General features: G+C 34.9%; 1 protein-coding gene and 1 pseudogene across 2 annotated transcripts in view; both read left to right on the top strand.

Annotated features, from left to right (window-relative positions):
- The window catches only part of CEP85L (centrosomal protein 85L), a 147,059-nt gene that overhangs the window by 97,749 nt on the left and 24,256 nt on the right, over positions 1-25,054 (top strand). For both annotated transcript variants that reach the window (XM_077901006.1, XM_077901015.1), the window contains exons 6-8: positions 14,646-14,825; positions 21,830-21,982; positions 24,389-24,543. In XM_077901006.1, coding sequence (XP_077757132.1) covers positions 14,646-14,825; positions 21,830-21,982; positions 24,389-24,543 — 488 coding nt within the window. The remainder of the gene's footprint in view (positions 1-14,645; positions 14,826-21,829; positions 21,983-24,388; positions 24,544-25,054) is intronic.
- Positions 16,437-17,102, top strand: LOC144315836 (ATP synthase F(0) complex subunit j, mitochondrial pseudogene; annotated as a pseudogene).

Below are 25,054 nucleotides of genomic sequence, written 5' to 3'. Positions count from 1 at the left end.
GATTGTGTCATATGAACAGAGATGGTTTCATGTCTTCGTTTCCAATTTAGATTCCTTATATTTCTCTTCCTTGCCTATTTGCTCTGGCTATAACTTTCGGTATTCTGTTGAATAGAAGTAGTGAAAATGAGAATCTTTGCCTAGTTTCTGATCTTAGAGGAAAAGCTTTCAGTCTTTTACCATTGAGTATAATATTTGCTGTGGGTTTTTTTCTGTATAGTTTTATTTCATTGTGGTGTTTGCTTTCTGTTCCTAGTTATTTGTGTTTTAATCACAAAAGAATGTTAAATTCTGTCATATGCCTTTTCAGCATCAATTGAGATGATTGTGAATTTTTTTCCTTTATTCTGCTAATGTGGTATATTACATTGATCAGTTTTCACATGTTGAACTATGCTTGCATTCCAGGAATAAATCCTACTTGGTCATAGATTATAATGCTTTTAATATACTGCTGAATTCAGTTTGTTAATATTGTGTTGAGGATTTTTGCATCAAAGATAATTGGTCTGTAGTTATAGTGTCTTTGTCTGGCTTTGGTGTCAGAATAATGCTGGCTTCACAGAATGACTTAGGAAGTGTAGTTTCTTCTCTTTCAATGCTTGAAAGAGATTGGTGTTAGTTCTTTGTTACATGTTTGATAGAATTCATCAGTGAAGCCATCAGGTGCAGGACTAGGGCTTTTTTAGGGGGGATCTTTGATTACTGATTCAATCTCTTAATAGATAGGTCTGCTCAGATTTTGTTTCTTCATGATTTAGTCTTGTTAGGTTTTATGTTTTTAGGAATTTGTCCATTGCATATGGTTTATCCAGTTTGTTGGCATACAGTTAATTGTTCACAGTACTGTTATAATCTTTTTTATTTCTGTAGAATTGATAGTTAATGCCATTATTTTCATTTCTGATTTTAGTAAGTAGAGCCGTTTCCCTTAGTCCATCTAGGTAAAGTTTTGTTGATCTTGTTTTTTTTCAGAGAACCAAATTTTGGTTTTATTAATTTTCTCCATTGTTTTTATATTCTCTATTTCATTTATCTCTGTTTGAATCTTTATTATTTCATTTCTTCTGATAATTAGGTTTTATTTAATTTCCAGCCCTTAGGTTGCAAAAGTTAGGCTATTGATTTGAGAACTTTCTTGTTTTCTTCCTATGGTTTTAATGTTTTTCTTTTGAGTGATGTTGAATTTCTTTTTATATACTTAAGTCCCATTCATATTTCTTTTTTGTGAAATGTCATTTCATATTGATACTTTTGTTTTTTGCTTATTGATTTTATAAGCCCTCACACATGAAAGAAATTAGCTTTTTGTCTATAATTTGATTTGAAAATACATTTTCTGAATTTGTCATAATATTTTCTATTTGTGTAATTCTATTTTTTTTCCTATATCCATTATTTTCTACCATGAAGTTCCTCTAATCCTAATGAATGTTTTATAAATAAGTCCTATCATCACTAATGGACCCAGTTAAGAGATTACTTAATAAACATCCACTGTGTTAAATTATGAGGTCGTGAAGGTGAATAATAATTCCTACCTTCATGGATCTCAAACTATATAAAAGGAGAGACCATAAGGTAAACATGTTTTTTACTCATTCCTTCAAAATTTTTGTTCAGTATGGGTAAGGCAATGTCTAGGTGCAAGAAATAGAAATGTGAATGAGGTTGTTTTTACCACTGAGAGTACAGCTAATGGGAACACAGACATATAGGGTATAGGAGGTCTTATAACAAAATTTATATGGCTGGAAGGGTGACTTTCCCCCAGTTATTATTCTTTTTAAGAATTTTTCTTAAAATTTCTTTATATGTTTTTCTATATAGACTTTATATTTGGCTAAATGTTTATTTCCAAAACATTAATAGCTCTTGGCATTTTATTGGAATCAAAAGTGAGGACTAATAACTTCATGGAGGTATATACTTTATTTATGGAAATTTTTTTATTTCTGGAATTAAAAAAATCATTGTAATTGGAATTTTTTCCCTCCATTGTATTTCCAAACTTCTTTTTATATATTAAAGGAATTGGTATATTAAATTTAGGAAATATTGAAGACTCAACTAATTTTCAGACTTACTTGAGGCAGAAGCATTTAACAGAGATTGCAGCTTGCTTACTTTACTCAGTAATACATCAGGTTATCTCATTATAATGTAGTCTCATCTGTTAGTTCTATTCCATGATAGTAAGGCTCTATGGTACAATAGTGTACAATTATTTAAAAGTGGTATTTCTGTACTATGTAAGTAGTATAATTTGCTTTGATAACAGTTTTATAGAACCATGCAGTTTCTCTATTTAAACTGTTTTTTTCTGAATAAAGGGTTAGCTTGAATTATACAATTATTACATTACCAGAAGTGTATGTATCTTAATATGTATTTGAAAGCTGAAGAAAATGTTTTTTGACACAGAATTAGGCCAGTAGAGGGCTCTCCAAGTCAGTCTACAAGGACATATAGAAGTAGCTGGAGGGATATGGAAAAGGGGGCTGTAGAAAATATTAGAAGAATTTTAAATTATGTGGAGGAGTTAAAATATTGTCAAGAAATTAGAATTCAAAAGATAAGGCCAATTAATAAAAGGGAATACAAGGAAAATCCTAAGTATTAAATGGATAGCATAAATATATGGGATGAACTACTTTTCAGTAGATAGATACAGAGAGCTGAAAAATGGCAAGTGTTTAAGAGAAACAAGAGATGTAACAAAATTTACTAACAAATGAAAAATTTTTTGGTGTGTGAATAGTGCTTTTATTAATTGAATAAATTTGACATGTAATGTGTAAATTTAAGGTGTACAGCATGCTACTTTTAACACATTATATGTTAATGTAGCTATTGCATTAGATAGTTATAGAGTATGTTATTGTCCATATTCATTATACTGTGCATTAAATGTGTATGGCTTATTTACTACTACTTACAAGTTTGTACCCTTATACACTATCACTCTAATCTCCACCTCGCCATCTCCCATCTTTTGGTAACCACTGTTTTACTTCCTGTTTTTTACAGGTTTGACTTTTTTTAGATCCTTACACATAAGTGATACCATATGGTACTTCTCTTTCTCTGTCTGACTTATATTGCTTAACATAATGTACTTAAGGTCCATTCATGTCATCACAAATGGTAGGATATCTTCCTTTCTCATGGCTGGATAATATTCCACTGTGCATATATACCCTATCTTTTTTATCCACTGATGGGCCTGCGGGTTGTTCCCGTCTTTTAGCTATTATGAATAATGCTGTGATAGACATGGGAGGGTATACATATTGTCAAAATCCTGTTTGCATTTCCTTTGGGAATATACCTAGAAATAGAATTGCTGGAATAAATATAGATCTATTTTATTGGTCCATAGTGGCTAGACCACTTTATATTCCCACCAGTGCTGTGTAAGGGTTCATTTTTCACCACATCCTTGCCAGCATCTGTTATTTCTTGTCTTCTTGATGACAGTTATTCTGACTGGTGTGACAGGGTAGCTCATTGTGGTTTTGGTTTGCATTTTTCTGACTAATGATGTGGAACATTTTCCCATGTGTCTGTTGGCCATTTTGATGTTCTCTTTGGAAAAATGCCTGTTTAGTTCATTTGCCCATTTTTTGATTGGATTGTTTATTTCTAATTATTGAGTCCTTTATATATTTTGGATATTAATCCTTTTTTGATATATGGTTTCCTGAATTTTTTAAGATTTTATTTATTGGAGAGAGTGAGAGATCACAAGCAGTGGGGGAGGAGTAAAGGGAGAAGCAGATTTCCTTGCTGAGCTAGAAGCACAATGCAGGGCTTCATCCCAGGTTCCTGGGATCATGACCTGAGCAGAAGGCAGATGCTTATGTGTCACCCAGCCATCCCCCTGAAATATTTTTGTATTCTATAGGTTGTTTTTCATTTTGTTAATTATCAGATCTTCTGTGCAGAAGTATTTGAGTTTGATGTACTTCCATTTGTTGATATTTTGCTTTTGTTGTTTGTGCTTTTGGTGTCACGTCCAAAAAACAAGTCATTGCTGAGACCAATATTGATGAATTTTCTCTCTGTGTTTCATTCTAGGAGTTTTGTGGTATTAGATCTTTTAAGTCTTAAATACATTTCAAGTTAACTTTTATGAGTGGTGTGAGATAGGGATTCAGTTTCATTGTTCTGCATGTGTTTCTGCAGTTTACCCAGCACATTTGTCAAAGAGACTTCCTTTCCTCTTTGGGTATTCTTGGCTTCCCTGTCAAATATGTTGACTGTATATGCCAGGATGTAATTCTGGAGCTCTCTGCTCCTTTTCATTGGTTGATGTGTCTTTTTTTTTGTGCTAGTATTGTTTTTATTACCATGGCTTTTTAGTATAGTTGGAAATCCAGAAGCATGATTCCCCTTTGATTTTTTTTTTCCTTTATTTCTCAGGATTTCTTTGGCTATTTGGGGTCTTCTGTTATTCCACACAAATTTTAGAGTTGTTTCTTCAATTCCTATGAAGAATAACAGAGGAATTCTTGCATTGGATGTATGAATAATGTTATTTTTTATACACAGCATTTTATATATGCACATTTGGGGCCCATAGCCCCATTCATTCTAATTCCATAGCACATTAAACAAAAAGGAAATTATACTTTTAATATTCTATATATTCAAAGTTAAATAAAGTAATTTTTTGAAATAAAATAGCATTCTTTTATGAATTTATAGATGCAAAACATACTCATGAGAAATAACTCTATTTGCCTATTAAAAACTTTGAAAAGGCTTACAGTCAACATGTCCTGAAAAAAATCAGTAAATCACATAGGTAGAAAATGAGAAATAGTCTTTATCCTAAAATTCATACTTCTTAGATTTTTTTTTTTTTTTTTTAGTAGTACAATTACTGAAATTGAAGAGAGACTTTTTATTTACAATGCCTTATACCAAAATTTCAACCTGTGGTTAACAGGCCTCTCAGGAGTGGGGCTAGGGGACCAGAATATAAAGAAACCTTTTCCCTTTTGTTAAAAACTGAGGAAGAGAGAGATGACTTCTTTTAATATAGGTGGGAACTTTGTAAAGACCAACCAATTGATATTTGTTTTAATTAAGCTTCATTGATGCATCATTTCTTGTTGTCTTTCCATTTTTTTCTTTTTTCTTTCCATTTATATACATTTTTTCTATTTTTTTCTTTTGGCTATTTTTTCTACTACCAAGTTTTTTGGTCTTAAAGAGCATTTTATAAATGATTTCCACCTTTACAAATGAGGTCATTCAACAAAACATAAACATCTAATGCGGTAAGTGCTAGGGTCACAAGAGTGAAGAATAGTTTCTCTTTAGATGGATTTTGAAGCCCTCAGAGACTGTGTAAAAAACCTGTTTATCCATTTCTTTAAAAATTATTTATGTTTACTATAGATAAGACACCATGTAGATGCCAGTAATATAAATGTGAGTCAGGTTGGTTTTTTTCTTCAAAGAATATACAATCTGTTGAAGAAGACAGATAAACAAGAGACAGTTGCAGCAAGTTTGAGGTGCCCAAATGAGATATATATAAAGTGCTATGGGAATCCATACTCAGAACACATAAATCAACCTTGAACCAAGGTTGGCTCAAGCTTCCTATAGGAAGGGATATCTGATCTGAGAACCTGATGAAGTGAAAGAATTTAGCCAAAAGACACAGAGTAATAGTGCTTGAGGCATAGTATATTGTATGTGAAAAGGTCCAAAGGCAAGAGAGGATGTAATCCATTTGGAAAACTACAAATTACTCCATTGGGATGAAGTGCAAAATTAGAGAAGAGTAGTGGTAAGAGATATGATTAAAGAGGTAAGCAGGAGTCAATAATAGCAAAGGCTCATAAAGTAAAGGGCCCATTTATCCCAGATTTATTTATTTATTTATTTTATTTATTTATTTTTTTTATGATAGTCACAGAGAGAGAGAGAGAGAGAAAGGCAGAGACATAGGCAGAGGAAGAAGCAGGCTCCATGCACCGGGAGCCCGATGTGGGACTCGATCCCGGGTCTCCAGGATCGCGCCCTGGGCCAAAGGCAGGCGCCAAACCGCTGCGCCACCCAGGGATCCCCCAGATTTAGATTATAATTCAGTTAATGCCTGTGTACTAGCCATAATGATTAATAGCACCCTCTATATTTCTCTAAAGTGTCCTACTTTGGTTACCCCAGTGGCATAACAGAAATTTAAGGTAGGTATTGAGGCAGAAAACAGTTGGGAGGCTATCTTAGTAGTATGAAACTTAAATGAACACCTGAATTTTAAGTCAATGTTGGTCAGGAAAAGAAGAAGAATATTCAACATCTGTGTGACCAAGCATGGGCTTGATTTAATGACTTTAATGGATTAGAGAAATGATTCCCTAGTTTCAGATGGGCAAGATTGATTGGCTTATATTGTCAGAGACCAGGATAGAGATGACTGCATCAGGAATTAGTTTAGAGGAGAAAAATTATGAGTTAAGCTTGTATATCATATAGTAAAATTGGGACTGAGGTGAAGAATGAGGCTGATATTCATAGGTAGGTCTAAGGGAGAGATTAGAGATTTAGGATTTGTCAGCCCACATGGGTGGTTGTTGAAGCTTGGGCATGATCAGGTGTTCCAGGGAGTGAAGAAAATTGAACCCTAAAGTAAAGACAGGGACTAGCAGTATTTTAGAAGGCAGTAAAAGAGCACAACCTGTGAAAGAGCGTGGCAGGGGTGGGTGGGGGTGGCATTGTCTTAGACAGGAAGGGAAGACAGGCTTCACAGATTCAGTTGTTGGGGCACACTCAGAGGCTGAAAAAGCAATTTAAAGGCTTCAGGCAGTCTGGCTTCAGACCTTTCTCATTCTGTCTGCTTAATTTCACCTAGAAGTTCTACAGCTTATCTTGGAATGAAACACATTTCTGTAGTACAGATTTGCCCATACACAAGAGGTAGATAGAATGATGTCAGTATAGTTTTCAAGTCTCACTGGTTTATAGTGGTTTTTGTTTTGTTCTTCCAAGGCAAGGGGAATTAGAATAGTGAGAGTTAAATTAGGATCTTTGGCAGGCTGCAGAAAAGGCCTAGGCTCACCTACTGCTTTGACAGCAGAAGCCTCTTCAAGCTTCATTTTCAGAATATCGTTAGGGTACTGTTCTGCCTTGGGAAATGCACTCCCTCCTTGGTGGTTTCAGTTCATGACAGAGTGCGTTGCCTCCTAGCCGCCTGAATGGTAGGCCCTGCATTGCAAAGTTCTATCTATATCATCTCAACACCCACCAGACCCTCCAGCATTTTGACTGTGTCCGTGCATGTGGTTTAATATTCCCTGTGGCTGCCTGCCCAAAACGCTCAACTCTTCTCCTGTTACTGTTTTGATAAGTAATCTGGTTTAAGTTGCATAGGCTTTGAGTGGACTATTCTGATTTTTACTTTTCCTTTAAAGCCCTACTATTTTTTTTGCTTGACTTTTGAATGGTTTTCCAGAAATGTGTGTATGTTGTTGTCATAGAAATACCTATATTAACTAATCTGTAAAATTAATTTTAAATTTCGGAATAGTTTTAGGTTCACTGCAGAGTTGAGCAGAATGTACAGAGAATCTCATATATCCTGTGCCGCCGCACACCTGAGCCTTCTCCACTCTTGGCATCCTGTATCAGTGAATCTTTGTTACAGTTGAACTTAGAGGGACACATCATTATCACTCAAAGGCCATAGTTCACACTGAGGTTCAATCTTGGTATTACAGTTCTGTGAGTTTGGACAAATGTATAATGACTTATACTCATTATTGTAGTATCGTACAGAACAGTTTCACTACCCTAAACATCTGTGCCTGTTCTTTCCCTCCTGTCCCTCAGCCCCTGGCAACAGTCTTTTTATTGGCTCCAGAGTTCTACCTCTTCCAGAATATGATACAGTTGGAACCATACGGTATATGGCCTTTATGATGGCTTCTTTCACTTTTTAATACACATTTAAATTTCCTCTATGTCCTTTCACATGTTGATAGCTCTGTCTTTTTAATGCTGAATAATGTTCCATGATCTGGATGTACCACAGTTTATTTATCCATTTACCTGCTGAAGGAAGTTTTTAGTTACTTTCAGGTTTTGGCAAATATGAAAAAAGCTGCTATAAACCTCCATGTGAAGTGTTTTGTGTAGGATGCTTTCTGTTCATTTGGGTAAATACCAAGGAACACAATTGTTTGATCATATGGTAAGAATATGTTCGTTTTTAAGTAACTGCAACTGTCTTTCAAAATAACGTATTACATTACATTCCCACTTGCAATGAATGGAAGTTTCTGTTGTTCCATGTCCTCACCATCATTTGGTATTGTCATTGTTTTGGATTTGGACCATTCTGACAGATGTGTGGGGGTAGGTGACTCATTTTAATTTGAAATTCCCTGAAGACATTTGATGTTTAACATCTTTTCATATATTTATTTGCCATCTGTATACTTTTCTTCAGTGAGGTGTCTGTTGAGGTCTTTTCCCCATTTTTAATTATGTTATTTTTTGAGTTTTAGGAGGTTTTTTTTTTTTTTTTTTTGTATAGTTTGGATACAAATCCTTTATCAGATGTGTCTTTTGCCAATAGTTTCTACAATATGTGGCCTATCTTCTCATTTTCTTATAACGCCTTTTGCAGAGCAGAAATTTTTAATGAAATCCAGCGTGTTTCTTTCTTTTATGAATTATCTTTGGTAGTGTATCTAAAAGTCATTGCCATTTTCAAAGTCATTTAGGTTTTTTCATATGTTATCTTCAAGGGGCTTTATAGTTTTGTATTTTACATTTAGGTCTTTCTTCCATTTTGAAGAGTGGAAAACCATTTTCTTGCTTGTGGATGTCCCATTGTTACAGCATAATTTGTTGAAAAGACTTTCTTTACCCCATTGTACTGCCTTTGTTCCTTTGTCAAAAAGCAGTTGACTGTATTTATCTGGATCTGTTTCTGGGTTTTCTATTCTGTTCCATTGACCTGTTTGGGCTTTCCTCAGTGTCACACATTCTAGATTGCTATAGCTTTATTGTGAATATTGAAGTCAGGTAGTTCAGTACTCCATCTTTGGTTTTGTCCTTCAGTATTATGTTGGCTATCCTGGGTCTTTTGTTTTTCCATAGAAATTTTAGATAATTAGTTTGTTGCTATCCACAAAATAACTTGCTGGGATGTTGCCTGAGATTGCATTGAATCTATAGATTAAGCTAGGAAGAACCTAACATCTTGACCTTATTGAGTCAATCTATGAACATGGAATATCTCTTTATTTCGTTCTTCTTTGATGTCTTTGATAAGAGTCATATAACTTTCTTTATATAGATCTTGTATATATTTTGTTATATTTATACATACTTCATTTTTTGGAGGGCCTCTTGAAATCTTGCTATAATTGCTTATTAGTTTCAGGAAGGGCTTTGGGAGGGATTTTGTTTTGGTTTTGGTCTGTTTTAGGGATTTTCTATATAGGTGATCGTGGCATACATTTCTTTCTTCCTGGCATAATTTCCTTCTCTTATTATTGCATTCTCTAGGACTTCTAGTACAGTGGTGGGAGGGGAACATTCTTGCTTTGTTCCTGATATTAGCGGGAACACCTCACATTTTTTATCATTAATTCTGGTGTTAGCTGTAGGATTTTTATAGATGTTCTTTATTAAGTTGAGTAAGTTTGCCTCTATTCCAAGTTTGTTCAGAATTTTTATCATGAATAACTGTTGAATTTTGTCATATTATTTTCTGCATTTATTTGTGATCATATGATTTTTCCTTAGTAACCTATTGATGTGATAGATTACATTAATTGATTTTTGAATATCAAACCTGCCTTAATTGCGGGAATAAATTTTAGTTGGTCATTATGAATAACTCTTTTTATATATCCTAGTTTCTCCTAAGGTGGAAGCTTAGATAATTCATTTTAAATCTTTCTTTTTTTTTTTTCTAATATATGTACTTGGTGGTATAAATTTCCCTCTAAGCATTGCTTTCACTGCATCCCACAAATTTTAGATAATCTGTATTTTCATTTCCATTTAGTACAAAATATTTTAAAATTTCTTTTGAGATTTCTTCTTTGAACCATATATTATTTTGTAATGTGTTGTTTAATCTCCAAACATTTTGGGATTTATAGCTAGCTACCTTTCTGTTGGTTTCTAGTTTAATTCCATTTTGATTTGAGGGAGCATACATTGTACAATCTCTCTTCAATTTGTTAAGGCATATTTTATCACCCCAAATGTGGTCTGTTTTGGTGAATGTTCTATGTGAGCTTGAGAAGAATGTGTAATCTGAAGTAGTCTATACATGTCAATTACATCCAATAAATTGAGTGGGGATGTTTTTGAGTTCAGCTGTGTACTTGCTAATTTTCTGCTTGATGGATCTGTTCATTTCTGATAGAGGGTTGGTGGAGTCTCCAGCTGTTTTAATATATTTATCTGTTTCTCCTTTTAGTTCCCACTTTTTACCTCACATATTTTGCTGCTCTGTTGTCAGACACATACATATTAAGTCTTCTTGGAGTATTGACCGTTTCATGTAATACTCATTTTGATTCCTTACAACTTTCCTTGCTCTAAAGTCTGGTTTTCCTAAAATTAATATAATTACTCCACTTACCTTTTCTTATTTCAGACTTTTATTTAAATTCCAGTTAAACATCTAATGTAATATTGGCTTCAGGAGTAGAATTTCATGATGCATCACTTATATATAACACCCAGTGCTTATTGTAACAAGTGCCCTCTAGCCCATCTGCCGTCCACCTCCCTCCATCAACCCTCAGTTTGTTCTCTATTGTTAAAGGTCTCTTAGGGTTTGCCGCCTCCTCTCTCCTTCTCTATTTTTTTTTTCTTCCCACACGTTCATCTGTTTTGTTTCCTAAGTTCCATGTATGAGTGAAATCATACCTGGATTTGACGTGTGGTATCTGACAGTTTGGAGAAAATTCTCAGTCATTATTTCAAATACTGCTTTCATTTCTTCTGGTAATGTTACACCTTTTGTAGTTATCTCACAGTTCTTGGATATTCTGTTTTATTTTTTCTAGTCTTTTTTTCTCTTTGTCTTTTAGTTTCAGAAGTTTCTTATCATATCCTCAAGCTCAGATTGTTTCCTTATCTGTGTCCAGTCAACTAATTAGCCTATCAAAGACATTCTTTTATTTATTTACTTGAAAGAGTGAGAGTACACATGAGTGGGAGGAGGGTATCTACTGACTGAGCCACCCAGCCACCCCTTAAAGACATTTATTTCTCTTCCAGTATTTTTGGTGTCTAAAATTTTTTATTTCTTTCTAAGAATATCCACTTCTGTGGTCACATTCTCTGCCTGTTCTTGTTTGCTGTTTATCTTAGCATTAATGTCCTTCCTTTATTAGTCATAGTTTAAAAAAAAATTCTGGTCTGATAATCCCGGCATTCCTGTCATATCTAACTCTGGTTCTCCTGCTTGTTCAATCTCTCCAGACCATGATTTTACCTTTTCATATATCTTGTATAGAGGAAGGAGAAGTACTCTCTAGTCCTATGATTGGGTCTTAGTATTTTAATGAGCCCTTTAGTACACCTGGACTGTGAAGTTCACTGGTGCTTCTGGGGTTTTTTCCTTTCCCACCCTTAGGTGGGGCAGGATGGTCAAGGCAACTGGAATTGAGTGTTTTCTTTTAGGTAGGTTAGCTCCCTTCTAGGTAACCTTCTGGGTAGATTAGTTTCTAGTTAAATAGTTTCTCCTGAAGGCAGGTTTTGTTAAGAACATAGCGTTCTGGTGTATTTCAAGATGGTTCCTTTTCTCCTCTTTCTGTTGGAAACATTGAAGAGATTTTCCCTGATATTCACTGTGAGGACCTGATAGAGCTTGTGGAAGTAAAACCAAACAGGTCAGGTGTCCCCTATGACTGGGTCTCCTTAGAATTTTTGACTTTCAGACTTATCCACACTGAGCCTCCAGTGGTTCATCAATTTCAGTTCTGATTTTCCTATTTCAGCATTAGTTGCGAGGAGGATTCTGCTCTGGTAAGTGTGCCTTTCCCTATTCACCTGTTTCTCTAATTCTGGGGGTAGCATTATATTCTGTGACTTTACTTCTGACAGATCTAAGAATATCTGTCAGTTCATCTTGTTTACTTGTTATTGATAGATGGAGTGGAAATTTCTGAGCTCATTACATACTATAGTCCTTTTTTGTTTGTTTGTTTTTGTTTAGTTTCCTAGTCTAGCTTGGCCATCTTCCTCTCTGTCTGATGTTCATCTCTTTTTGTGTGTTCAACTAGCATCTTAATATCAATAGGTTCTACTTGTAATTAAGTACATCTGTTCTCCTATATGATCTCCTTAACCTCAGCTCAGAATGTGATCTTCCCTGTTACTTGACAAAATCTCAAACCTTGGTTATCTAACATTTCTTGTCTCTTTTTTAAAAAATATTTCTCTAAATTCTCTCAATTCTACATGTAGACTTCCTTCATTTTGTTCCCTATGCTCCTCAGCTCCTCTTTTTGTTCAGCTAAATAGGTTAGAATAATTTTTAAAGATTTATTTATTTTTACTTATTAAATGTTTTATTTATTTGTTAGAGCACGAGTAGGGAAGGGGCAGAGGGCCCAATGCATCCTGGAACTCTAGGATCATGACGTGACCCGAAGGCAGATGCTTAACTGACTGAACCACTCAGGTGCTCCAAGATTTATTTATTTTAGAGAGAGAGAGAGCATGGACATGTGTGCCACTGTGGGGAGGGGCAAAGAGAGAAAATCTTCAAGCCAACTCCCCACTGAGCATGGAGCCTGACAGGAGGCTGCCCCTCACAACCCCTGAGATCATGACCTGAGCTGAAACCAAGAGTTGGATCCTTAACTGAGCTCCCTGGGAGGCCCTAGATTAATTTCTTAAAGAGAATTCATATCCATTCTCAGTATCTTTTAATTCCTGCTGTCCACTGCTTACATTTGTTGTAGTACTCGCTTGTCCTCCTTTTTCTTTTCCCTTCAATCAAAACTTACTGAGAATCTTACACATGGGGCTGTAGGGAATACAGAAATGTATAAATTTACAAAACAGAGTTCACAATGTTCTTAAATCATGTTACTTTCTTGTTATGAAACCATCACAGTGTTCCCATTTCCTATGAATTAAGATTTAACTCTGAACCTTGTGATTCTATTATATGGTTCCACTTAAGATTTTTACATTTTTTTCCTTCTATCCATCCCCCCTCTTATACTCCATACTTTAAACAGATATTGGTACTCTCTGCATTTATTCCATTCTACCTTTTTAAAATGTTCTTTCTGGAATACTTTTCTTTCTTTCTCCATTCCTACCAGAATCTTCCTTGTTTTCAAAGTCTATCTCAAAAGCCATGACCCCAGTAAAGCCTTTTCCTCATTCTCCCAGTGGTGGCTTCATTTATCCTCCAACTTCCCCATACTTTGTACTAAAGATGACTTTTCTTTGGCTACCATATTATATGGTGTCCTATATATAATGATCTGAGAATTTCCCTTATGCTTCTGATAGAATTTGAGTTTTTAAAGGACAGTGCTAGAGTTTGTCATCTTTGAAATACCCAGCACATGATAAGTGCTATTTATGTAATTTTTTAATTGTATCTCCACCTTTGGTGAAGTATGAATTCTTCAAGGTTTAATTCAAGTTCACTTCTATAACCCTTCCCTTAGGCACTACAGTACAACTATCTTAGCAGTTAGACAGTTTCCATTGTCTTTTTTTTGTGTGACACTTCATTAAACTGGTGGGACTTTGCTTTATAAATTGTTGAATCCCAGTACACAATTCCTAACATGTGCTTAGTAAATATTTGTTGAATAAGTGGGAAAGTTATCTGTTTCTCTACTTTCACATTACTTTATTGGTATCTCTTACAGCACTTATCACATTCTAATTTATTTAAGGAAACATTTGTATTTTCTATCTGCCTTTTCCTGGTTGTAATGCTGCAAGGGAAATGGTAAGGGAAAGATCTCATCTAAATTCCTTACAAAGCCTCACTCATGGAAACAGGAATACATTCGTTCAGTCAAATTATTTTTTTGAGCTCTTATTTTATGCCAGTGATTATTCTATGAAATAAGGATCTAAGAGCAACTAAGATGGGTAAAAATTCCCTCTTTCATGGACCTTACTTTCTAGTTAGGGGAAACACTGTATTAATACTTAGCAAGTTTAATATTAGCTGGAAATTATCACCTGTAAAGAGTTTTTTCTTTTTATTTCCCCAGAACTTTCACTTCTATTTAATGTATTATTTACATCTCTTAATTATACTTTTTAGTCTCTATATCTCTAATTACACTTTCTTTTTGCCTTTTATTAAGCTTCTGTTTATGTGATAGAAACTCTACATATTTTACCTGTGTTCTCCAAAAAACAAAAACAAACAAAAAAACACTGCAAAGTACTTTCTTATTTCTGTTCTATAGATAAGAAGACTGAGGCGTGGCGTTGGTAAGCAAATTAATTTGATTTAATTATGGCATATAACTAAGTAGAGGTGAGATTTATGCCAAGATCTGTTTGTTGCTAAAGCCTAGATGTACTCTCGTACTATACCTTATTTCCCGTTTCTTTCCATTTTTTCAAGATAAGTAAACTTCTAACCTCTCTTTTTTCTTTCCTGATAGCCACAATATGAGAACAGTTCACTCCAGACTCCATTCTCTGATCAATCAGTGTCCCATTCCCAGCAAGAGGAACTTGAGCAAAAGCTTGCATCTACTGAGAAAGAGGTTTTGCAGCTCAATCAGTTTCTTAAGCAAAGAATAAGCCAATTTAGTGAAGAGAAGAAGAAACTGGAGGAAAAGGTAGATATTTTTTAATAAAGTTGAATTAAGTCAATAACATTCCTTCAACATATAATCATTTGTTATCTACTGTATTTTAAGTGTGTGTTATACCAGGTTGCACATTTATATTGAAATGATTAGTTTTGTAGTGACTTTTGAGAAACCCTGTGCTATCAACAAAAATACAAATGTGGGAGGGATTAAAATATTTTCTCACCTGAGATTTGTTAATTAACAGATTGTGTGAAAATTATGATTCAGGGATGCCTGGCTGGCTCAGTTGGTAGAGCATGCAATTCTTGATCTCAGGGTCATCAGTTTGAGCTCCACATTGGGCATGGAGCCTACTTAAAAAAAAAAAAAAAAAGAAAGAAAGAAAATTATGATGATTCAGTGGATACAATTTTTAAAATATATTTTTATATTTCATCTAAAGTTTTCTCATTTTTAATTACTTTTGGTGTCCAATGCTTAATAAAATTAATTTATATATTAACTACATATTTAATGTAGTTGGTAAATCTGAAGAATGGGCTGGGTGGCCACTTCCTACTTGGATATCTTAAGAATATTTCAGACTGTTCAGGTCCAAAACATAATTTGCCTACCACGTGCCCTCTTCTTAAAACAAAAATTTTCTTCAATGTTCATTACTGTATATTCAGTCATTCATGCTGGAAATCTTACTAACACTGATTAAGCCTGTCTCCTAATTATATAAAAGAATCTGTCCAACACTACCAGACCAGTCTAAATTATGTCTTGGCAAAGATTTTATAAGAGCCTCTTCATTAGTGTCTCTGAATCCAGTCTTGCCCTGCCTGTCTGCTTTCCCTCTATCTCCAATAACTTTCTTTTTGTGATTATTAATTCCATGTATTTTTATTATATTTTGAAAAAGCAAAGCATAATTTATATATGGTCAAATATATAAATCTTAGGTGTTCAGTTTGGTATTATTAATAGTATATAGTCATATAACTGCTATCTAAAATGAGACACAAAACATATCAATCACCAGGGGTATGTGGCTGGCTTATTTGGTAGAATATGTGACTCTTGATCTCAGGGTCATGAGTTTGAGCCCCACGTTGGACATGGAGTTTGCTTAAAAAAAAAAAAAAAAAAAAACCAACACGTCAGTCACCTAAGAAGTTCCCTTGTGCTTCTTTCTAGTCCAGTCTTCTTCCTCTTTCTGAAACACTGTTATTGCCATAGATTAGTTTTGAATCTTCTTGGACTTCATATAAATGGAGTCAACTGTATATATTCTTTTGTGTTGGTCTTCTTTCACTTAATATCTTTGAGATTTATTCATATCATTGCATGGATTCCTATCTACTGCTGAGTTGCATTCCATCATATAGACGGATCACCTCCTGTCTTGTTAATGGACATTTGAATTGTTTGCATTTTGGGGAAATTATGAATAAGGCCACTGTGAGCATTCTTGCACCAGACATTTTTCATTTCTCCTGGATAAATTCCTAAGAGTGGAATTTCTGAGTTACATATTTCATAGGGTAAATGTTTAACTTCTATAAGAAACTACTGAATTCTGCACACTTAGTGACCTTTCTGAGTTGGCCGTGTGGGTTGGCTACCCTGAGCCAGTTGTCCTGTGCTGAGATGCTTCAGAGCCTTATTAAAAATGCTTAGATCCCCATGAAACATTATTATACCCAAGTGCACCAAGAGATTTGGGTACGAATGAGGTTGATGGGCTTCATCGTGTATAAAATTAGGAGTGCTGATTAAAGAAGTAAAGCTTTGAAAGCTTCAAGTCCTGCACCTGCTTGTGGTCATCATTAACCACCTTTACTTGGAGTACACATCAGATAGAACATAACCCTGCCTGCAAATTTCAGTATGCTGTTAGATGGGAATGTGGAACATCACTGTGCACTTGTAGAAGTGCTGCTTCCTTTGTGATAGAAATAAATGTACCTTTGAAATGCCAAAGAGAGAGAGTTGGAAGAAAGAAATCTGCGTTCTAGTATTTGTATCATTTAACACGTCCACTATCAATATGTGAGAGTTCCAGTTGCTCCATGGCCACCTAGCCCATTCTTCAGAGTATGGAGGACTGAACTTTTTAAAAGGAATATCCAATCATTTCACTTACATTACCCAACAGTGCCATCTCAGTGTTGTCTTTAAAATAAGAATCAGGGACGCCTGGGTGGCTCAGTGGTTTGGCACCTACCTTTGGCTCAGGGCGTGATCCTGGAGTCCTGGGATCAAGTCCCACATCGGGCTCCCTGCAGGGGGCCTGCTTCTCCCTCTGCCTGTGTCTCTGCCTCTCTCCCTGTGTGTCTCTCATGAATAAATAAAATCTTTAAAAAATAAAAATAAAATAAGAATCAGGGCAGCCCGGGTGGCTCAGCGGTTTAGCGCCGCCTTCAGCCCAGGGCATGATCCTGGAGTCCTGGGATCAAGTCCCACATCGGGCTCCCTGCATGGAGCCTGCTTCTCCCTCTGCCTGTGTCTCTGCACCCCCCTTGAATAAATAAATAAAATCTTAAAAAATAAAATAAGAATCAAATTCTTTCCATGGCCAGAAAGACTCTAATTCTATAACCGCAGGCTCTGTCAATCTCACTTTAGTATGCTGTTTATTTTCTTTTTCTTTTTAGTACGCTGTTTCATGGTACAGTGCTTATAGTTGGTACAGTGGTCATAATTTGTTTCTTGGTCCCAAGAATCTTGACACAAAGTTTTTTCTCTTTGGTAAATACTTGACTATCTTCTCCCAATACTCCGTTACCTATTTATTTTGTTAAGTGTCATCTTAAATATCTTTCTCCTCCATCCTCTTCCTTTATATGTGTAGAGCATTTTGTTCTTGTTTTTCCAGTGTTTAACATGATTTTGATAATCATTATGTTTTAGTATTTCTCTGTATGCTCCAGGATGGTAGGGACATAGCAGTTTTGTCACTGTAGCATGTATAGCACCAGCCATGGTACCTGGCATATTAAATGGATGGATGGATGGATGGATGCTTTCAAGTGATTTTTGCCAACAGGAAAGAAAAGAGAGTGGGATAAGCCCATCAAAGGACTCTGGAAAGAATAATTAGAGATATTAAAGATGTCAGAGGAGTGCGTGATAGAGCAAATTCCTGAGATAAATAGAGAAAGGTTGATAACAGATACCAAGATGGGGAATTACTTTAGGAAAAGAGGAACAGTTTTTCTCTGCAGTGAGGGAATTGAGAATGGAACTGTGTAGAATAGAAAAATTAAGGAGGAGGGTTAGTGTGGATGGTAGAGGTTGTGCCAGAGGCCACGGAGATGATTTGAATTCTTGAAGGGAGTGTAGATGCTGGTAAATAGACTCATGGGTAATGCATCAACTGACCAGCGTGTTAAGCCCACATGAGATTGGATTGCATTATTTCTTCTGCATTTCCTCTTTGTTATCCTGATACTACAATAGGAAAGCATTTGATGTGATAATAACAATAGAAGTTACTCTGATAAGCTTTTTCTTGTATATGCCAGACAGCATGTTAAGGTGCATTAAATACGTTTTCTTATTTAATATTAACTAATCTCACAAAAATCCTAATGCATAAATACTATACCCCCTTTTTAAAAAATGAACTAAATGAAGTTTGGAGAAAAGTTGAGTAATTTGTCTAGTTGCATGTAGGTATAACTGTCACAAAGCTAGGAGTAAAATTCAAGACAGTTTAATGCTACAGCCGATGCTTGGCTTCTAATAATAATTTAGAAAAATAAAACATAGAGGAAAGCTTTTCCTCAGTAATCTGTTTTGTTTTAATAACTATTTAAAATGAAGAAAAATACATTCATTTATAAACCTTTTCTGAAAACAGAGCCCCTCCTATTGCCTTTGAGGAATAATCTCAGTACTAAATAATATCTTCTTGAAAGGAAAAACCTAACCTTTTACAAATGGGATAGGGGAGATTTATTAGTAATACCTCATTTTACCTGGAGATAATTACTGGAGTTCAGATTTTAGTAATCAGCATAAAACTTGAAAGTTTAAAAAACAAAACACAAAGAGCTTCTCCTTAGTGAAGAGGGTTAAAAAAATCCCAAGACCCAGTGATTATGTGTAATCCACTTGTAGTCAGTCAACAAATAGCAAAAACAGTATTCAGTAGGAGATTGTTGGCAAAGATTTGTGATCAAAAGCAGCAGGCTTGACCTGACATCAAAGAAGGCAGTTGACCAGCCAAAGAAAAAGAAGAAAACCAGGACATCTTTGCATAGTAGAAGACATCATGACTAACCTATTCTATTGGCTGCTTTTCGGGGACATCATTGTGTCACACTTCAGACACTTAAAAAAAAAATTAAAAATAAATTAGGGAGCCCATAGTAAAAATAGACTGGCTAGTTATTTCTATAAGTTACAGGGTCACTTGCTAAGGCAAGAATAGGCTTTGTCAATGGGGAATCCAGGCACAGCTGGTTTCTAGAGAATTTATGGAAATCTGGTTGTGTGTAGTGTGAAAGAATTGAAAGAACATTGGCTTTTCAGTCAGATGATTTATATCTAAATCTCATCTCTGTGTCAGTGACTTGCAGTTAAGTTACTAAAGGGCTGTGGACCTCATATTCAAAAAAGTTAATTACATGTCTTTTTTGGAAAAATGTTCACATCCTCTGCTTAGTTTGTAATCATATTTGTTTTTTGGTATTGATTGTATAAGTTCTTTATGTATTTTGGATATTAACTCCTTATTCGATACATCATTTGCAAGACACTTAAAGTTGCTAAGTATCACTAATCATCAGGGAAATTCAAATCAAAACCATGAGATAATCACCTTACACTTCAGAATAGCTAAAATAAAAAAATGTAAGAAATAACAAGTGTTGATGAGGAGAAAAAAAAAAAAGTTTGTGCACTGTTGATAGGAATGCAAATTGGTATAGCCACTGTAGAAAATAGTATGAAGGCTCCTTTAGAAATAGAATTACTATACGATCCAATAATTCCACTACTGGGTATTTACCCAAAGAAAATGAAAACACTAATTCAAAAATATATATGCAGTCCTGTGTTTATTGCAGCACTGTTTACAATAGCCAAGATATGGAAGCAGCCCAAATGTTTACTGATAAATGAATGGATAAAGATTTGATACATATAAACACTACTGAATATTACTCAGCTGTAAAAAAGGAGATCTTATTGTTTACAATAACACAGATAGATGTAGGGAGTATAACGCTAGGTGAAATAAGCCAGAGAAAAACATACACCATATAATTTCACTCATCTGTGGAATTTAAGAAACAAAACAAATGAACAACGAGGGAGCGAAATTAAAAAACAGAGTCTGAAATACAGAAAACAAACTGGTGGTTACCAGAGGGGCTATGTGGAGCTGGGAGAGGAGTGGTAAAAAGATAGAGGGAATCAAGAGTACACTTATTTTGATGAACACTGAATGATGTATACAGTGCTTGAATTATTATACTGTACACCTGAAAATAAAATAACACTATGTTAATTATACTTTAGTGAAAAAAGAAGGGGGAAAATGAGAGGAAAAAAGAAATTGTATTATGTGGTCTTTCAGATCACTATCAAAGTCAGCAGTCTGTGAGTTCTGTTCAATCACAAATTGTCACACCAGCACACTGGCCTTAATCCTGAGAAAGCCCCAGTAAAAGGATTTGTCAGTTTTACCAGTGTTGGTCCTTACCCAATGTAATAAATGGATCCTAATGTTATTGATGGAATAGAATAAATGAAAGGAGATGTGATTTTCTAAGTAAGGTTTTCTTAATAAAAGTTGTTAAACATTGGACTCGAAGGGAATTGGATAAGGCATGAAAAAAAAACTAGGCTGTGCAAAGTGTTAGCTTTAATAAAATTGGGGAGAGTAAGTCATACTACTAATTATTGGCACTTATTTCCCTGGTGAATGTGGGAAAAGGCTGTAAAAATATTTTAGAACCCTGTAAGTTTCTAAATTTTGAAAGACTGGAAATTTAAGGTGAAATAGAGTCTGGAGTTTATTTTTTAGGTAACTGTATACACATTTATAATTGATCTGAAATATTAAAGAACTTTGAATATATGATATGAAATTTAAAGAGAACATTTTTCAAGTTTGGAAGGGTGAAAAAATTAGTACATAAAAATCTGAGGTTCAGTCTACACAAAGTGGGATAGTCTGGAATCATATAGTGTATGTGTCCTACAGTAGGTGTTCAATTTTAACATATTCCATCAATCCTAAAATGACATTAGTGGTGCAGCACACCTTCATTATATGTAATTTTGAGAAAGAAAATATGTTGCATATTCAATTATGACATAATACTTTTAACAGTTGCCTTGGCTTGAGGTGTGGATGGGTCTCACTAGTGCTCTCATTTCTTCCCAAGTATCTGGTAATTTTGGTAAATTCTCCTGGCTTTGATTGCATTTCTTGAGTACATGATAAGCAATTTCTTAGCAAATCAGTAACAGAACAGCTTTAAATACTTTTAGATATCTTCCTTTCTTAATTCACATAAAACATTTGGATATAGCTTTGTAAGAAATAAGAAATTGAGGTCTGGAGATGAATATTACTGGTTTTAACATTATACCCTGTGGCTCTGTTTGTTTTTCTGGATACTCAGTAACTTTTTTTCAACACCAAGTTATAATGTAACATTGTTAAGGTATTTTAAACATCATTTAAATTCAGCACATAATTGTAGCACATACACACTGTTGAAATGGCACAGATAGGAATAGCTTTGACCAAGTTTGCACATGTGCAGGCAATGAAAACTGTATCATTACTGCTAACTGGCTGACTGTAGTTTATAGGATGCCATTGGTTGTAAAAGCAGACAAAATTTAAAAACTCTTGACTTCAGTGATACGAAAATTTATAAAAATGTGAATCTTAGAATTGATGAAATAAGGTGAATCTAATTTGAGTTGGTGGTAGCCTTAGCTGTAACCTAGAACTGTTGGTTTTGTTATTATTTTTTAATGCCACAAAGCTCCTGAAGATTTATAATTTTTTTCTTTAGCTTAAAACCAGAGATAGATATATCAGTAGCTTGAAAAAGAAATGCCAGAAGGAATCCGAACAAAACAAAGAAAAGCAGAGAAGAATCGAGACCTTGGAAAAGTATCTGGCTGATCTTCCAACTCTAGATGATGTGCAGAGTCAGAGTCTACAGGTAACAAAACTAAAATGCTCATCTTTAAATGACATGAAAACATACTGCTTTCTTAGGTTGACTCCAGAAATTTCAAAATTTTTATAACTTAAAATTTTATATATTTGTCTAATTATGTTAAATGTGTTTAATTGCTGTTTTTAGGATTAAATTTAATTAGAAACTTTAAGCGTGAGTTTGTCTTTCTTATTAATATATGATTACTTTCCTATGAAAGCTGTATATTAACTTCTTACTTAACATTCTACTCTAAAAGGTAGTTTTGAAGCCAGTCTGACAGCCCCATCCCCTTAAGTGCACCACAGTTCTCACTTAATCTAATATTCTCTGGGATCCATCAAGGCTGAACGAGACTTCAAGACCTTTTCTTTTCTTTTCTTTCTTTTCTTTTCTTTTCTTTTTTTCTTTTCTTTTCTTTTCTTTTCTTTTTTTTCTTTTCTTTTCTTCTTTTCTCTCTTTCTCTTCTCTTCTCTTCTCTATTTACTTATTCATTCTATTTTTCCAGATACTTGTTTTCTTCATTTTTTCTTGACCTTTCCACAAATTCTTACACCTTAGTCTGTGGTCTCCATTCACTCCTGTGATCTCTTCTGACCATTTTTCTTTCTTGATGCCTCAACAGAGTCTTTCTACCAATTTTGGTGAAACCTGTCTTCTAGAAATCTTACTTATAAATCTGTTAAACCTACGCTTCAGTCTTCTCCCTTCTTCTCATCATGGAATTCTCAACTCAGCACTGTGACATTCAAGGATAGAAATTTTTTTGTTCTGGATTCTGTCCTGTGCATTAAAGGATGTTTCACAGCATTCTTGACTCTACCTACCAGATGCCGATAGCACTGCTCCTACCCTCCTCCCTCCCCCAAACCAGAACTGTAGACATTTCCAAGTATCTCTTGGGCAGGGAGAGAAATCACTCTCAGTCGTGAATTACTGGTTTAATCCATGGAGTGTCATTATTGTACAGACTCTAGGCCTAGAATGGACTCTCTGTCTATATTAATTTATAAATTGTAAGACTAAGAGACGATAATGTCAGGAAGGAACTAAAGAAGTACCACAGGGGTTTGTATGAGTAGGAATAGAGAGAATTATAGTTTGAAAAACATGTGTTCGTGACAGTGTAGAGCCATTAAAATCCTTATCTACTGTTGATGGGAATATAAAGTGGCATAGCCACTGTGGAAAGCCATACATTTCCTTTAAAAATTACCATTGGGGATCCCTGGGTGGCTCAGTGGTTTAGCGCCTGCCTTTGGCCCAGGGCATGATCCTGGAAACCCGGGATCAAGTCCTCAAGTCCCACATCAGGCTCCCTGCATGGAGCCTGCTTCTCCCTCTGCCTGTGTCTTTACCTCTCTCTCTCTCTCTCTCTCTCTCTCTCTCTCTTTCTCTCTCATGAATAAATAAATAAAATCTTTTAAAAAAATTTACCATCAATTCACCTGGGTATGTACCCAAAAGAATTGAGAGCAAAGTCTCAAACATGTTTGTAGATGACATACGTTCATAATAACATTTAAAGGCAACCCAAGTGTCCACTGATGGATGAATGGATAAAATGACACATACACATAAAATTCAGATATAAAAAAGAATGGAATTTTGAAACATGGATAAGCTTGAGTACATTGTGCTAAATGATATAAGCCAAACCTAAAAGGTAAATACTCTGTGAGGTACTTAGAGTAGTCAAGTGCATAGAAACAGAGAGTTAGAGTGTGGTTGCTGGAGGCTGACGGTGCAGCTGAAAGGGAAATTGTTAATGAGCACAGAGTTTGCTTTACAAAATGAAAAGAGTTCTTGTGATTAAACAACAATGTGAATGTACTTAAACACTATGGAATTGTAATTTTAAATGCAATAAAGATGATAAATTTTGTGTTATGCATGTTTTATCATTTTTATTTTTTAAAAAATAAAAATTTAAAAATGCCCCCAAACTGAGATCATTTACCTTTCTCTGTCTTGTAGAAATTTCTTTTTTTTCTTTTTTTTTTTAAGACTTTATTTTGGAGAGCAAGAGCATCAAGCATGGGGGGGGGGTGGGGGGCAGAGGAAGAAGAGGATCTTACCCAGATTCCACATTAGTGCAGAGCTTGATGTGGGGGTCAATCCCAGATTCCTGAGATCATGACATGACCTGACCTGAAACCAAGAGTCAGATGCCTGACTGACTGCACCACCCAGGCGCCTTTGTCTTCTAGAAATTTCTGACCCTATTCTCCATAATCTCATTCTCCTAGCTCCCTTGAGACACAAAGGGGGAAATGAAGTATTATTAAGTACTCTAGATATAGATAAGGTATAGAGTAATTTTAACCACAAGCTTGTTAATAAGAACATTGTAACAGTTCCTAGTAGAAACACATTTAATATTCTGTGTGTTATGAATTTTCTCCTTAGCTTCAGGTTCTAGAAGAAAAAAATAAGAATTTGCAAGAGACTCTCCTAGATATGGAAAAAAAGCTTGAAGAGATCAAAAAACAGTGTCAAGAAAAGGAGGCACAGCTAATATGCCAGAAAAAGAAAGAAAAGGAGTTGGTAACTACAGTTCAGAGGTAAGAAAATCTTCAGTATTTTTTATACCTGCTTTTGTTATTTATATTTTTCATGAAACATTTCACTTAAAATACATTAATTTATAGTTACTACTGTAGTGTTACCTTAAAGATATACTCTTAAGAACCATTAAGTATTATGTCATTGAAACAGGTTGTTTTGCCTATGATTTGACATCTTAATGCAACATCCTGATACCTTATCAAACGTTTTAGATGAGAATAGTTAAAATCTACCCCCCACCAAAAAAAACCCAACCAGTTGAAAACTGAAAGAATTAGCACAGTTTCATTGCTTTGCCAAAAGTAAGTATAAATTCTAGATAATAAAGAGAGGCAGTCAGATACTCAAGCTGCACTCCTTACTGTGATATATTAGAGGTAAATTGGCTCCCATTTTACCTTACTGCAGAGCAACAGGTGTGGCCGTTGTGCCAGGTGTCTTCCAAGTTTACTTACATATCTTGCTTCATAGTACTCTTCTCTTTTAAATTAATACAGTTAGAATGAT

This window comes from Canis aureus, chromosome 1, assembly GCF_053574225.1.
Source record: "Canis aureus isolate CA01 chromosome 1, VMU_Caureus_v.1.0, whole genome shotgun sequence".
In the NCBI taxonomy this organism is placed as follows: Eukaryota; Metazoa; Chordata; class Mammalia; order Carnivora; family Canidae; genus Canis; species Canis aureus.
Note: the sequence above shows the minus strand (reverse complement) of the source record. Positions and strands in the feature narration are given on the sequence as shown.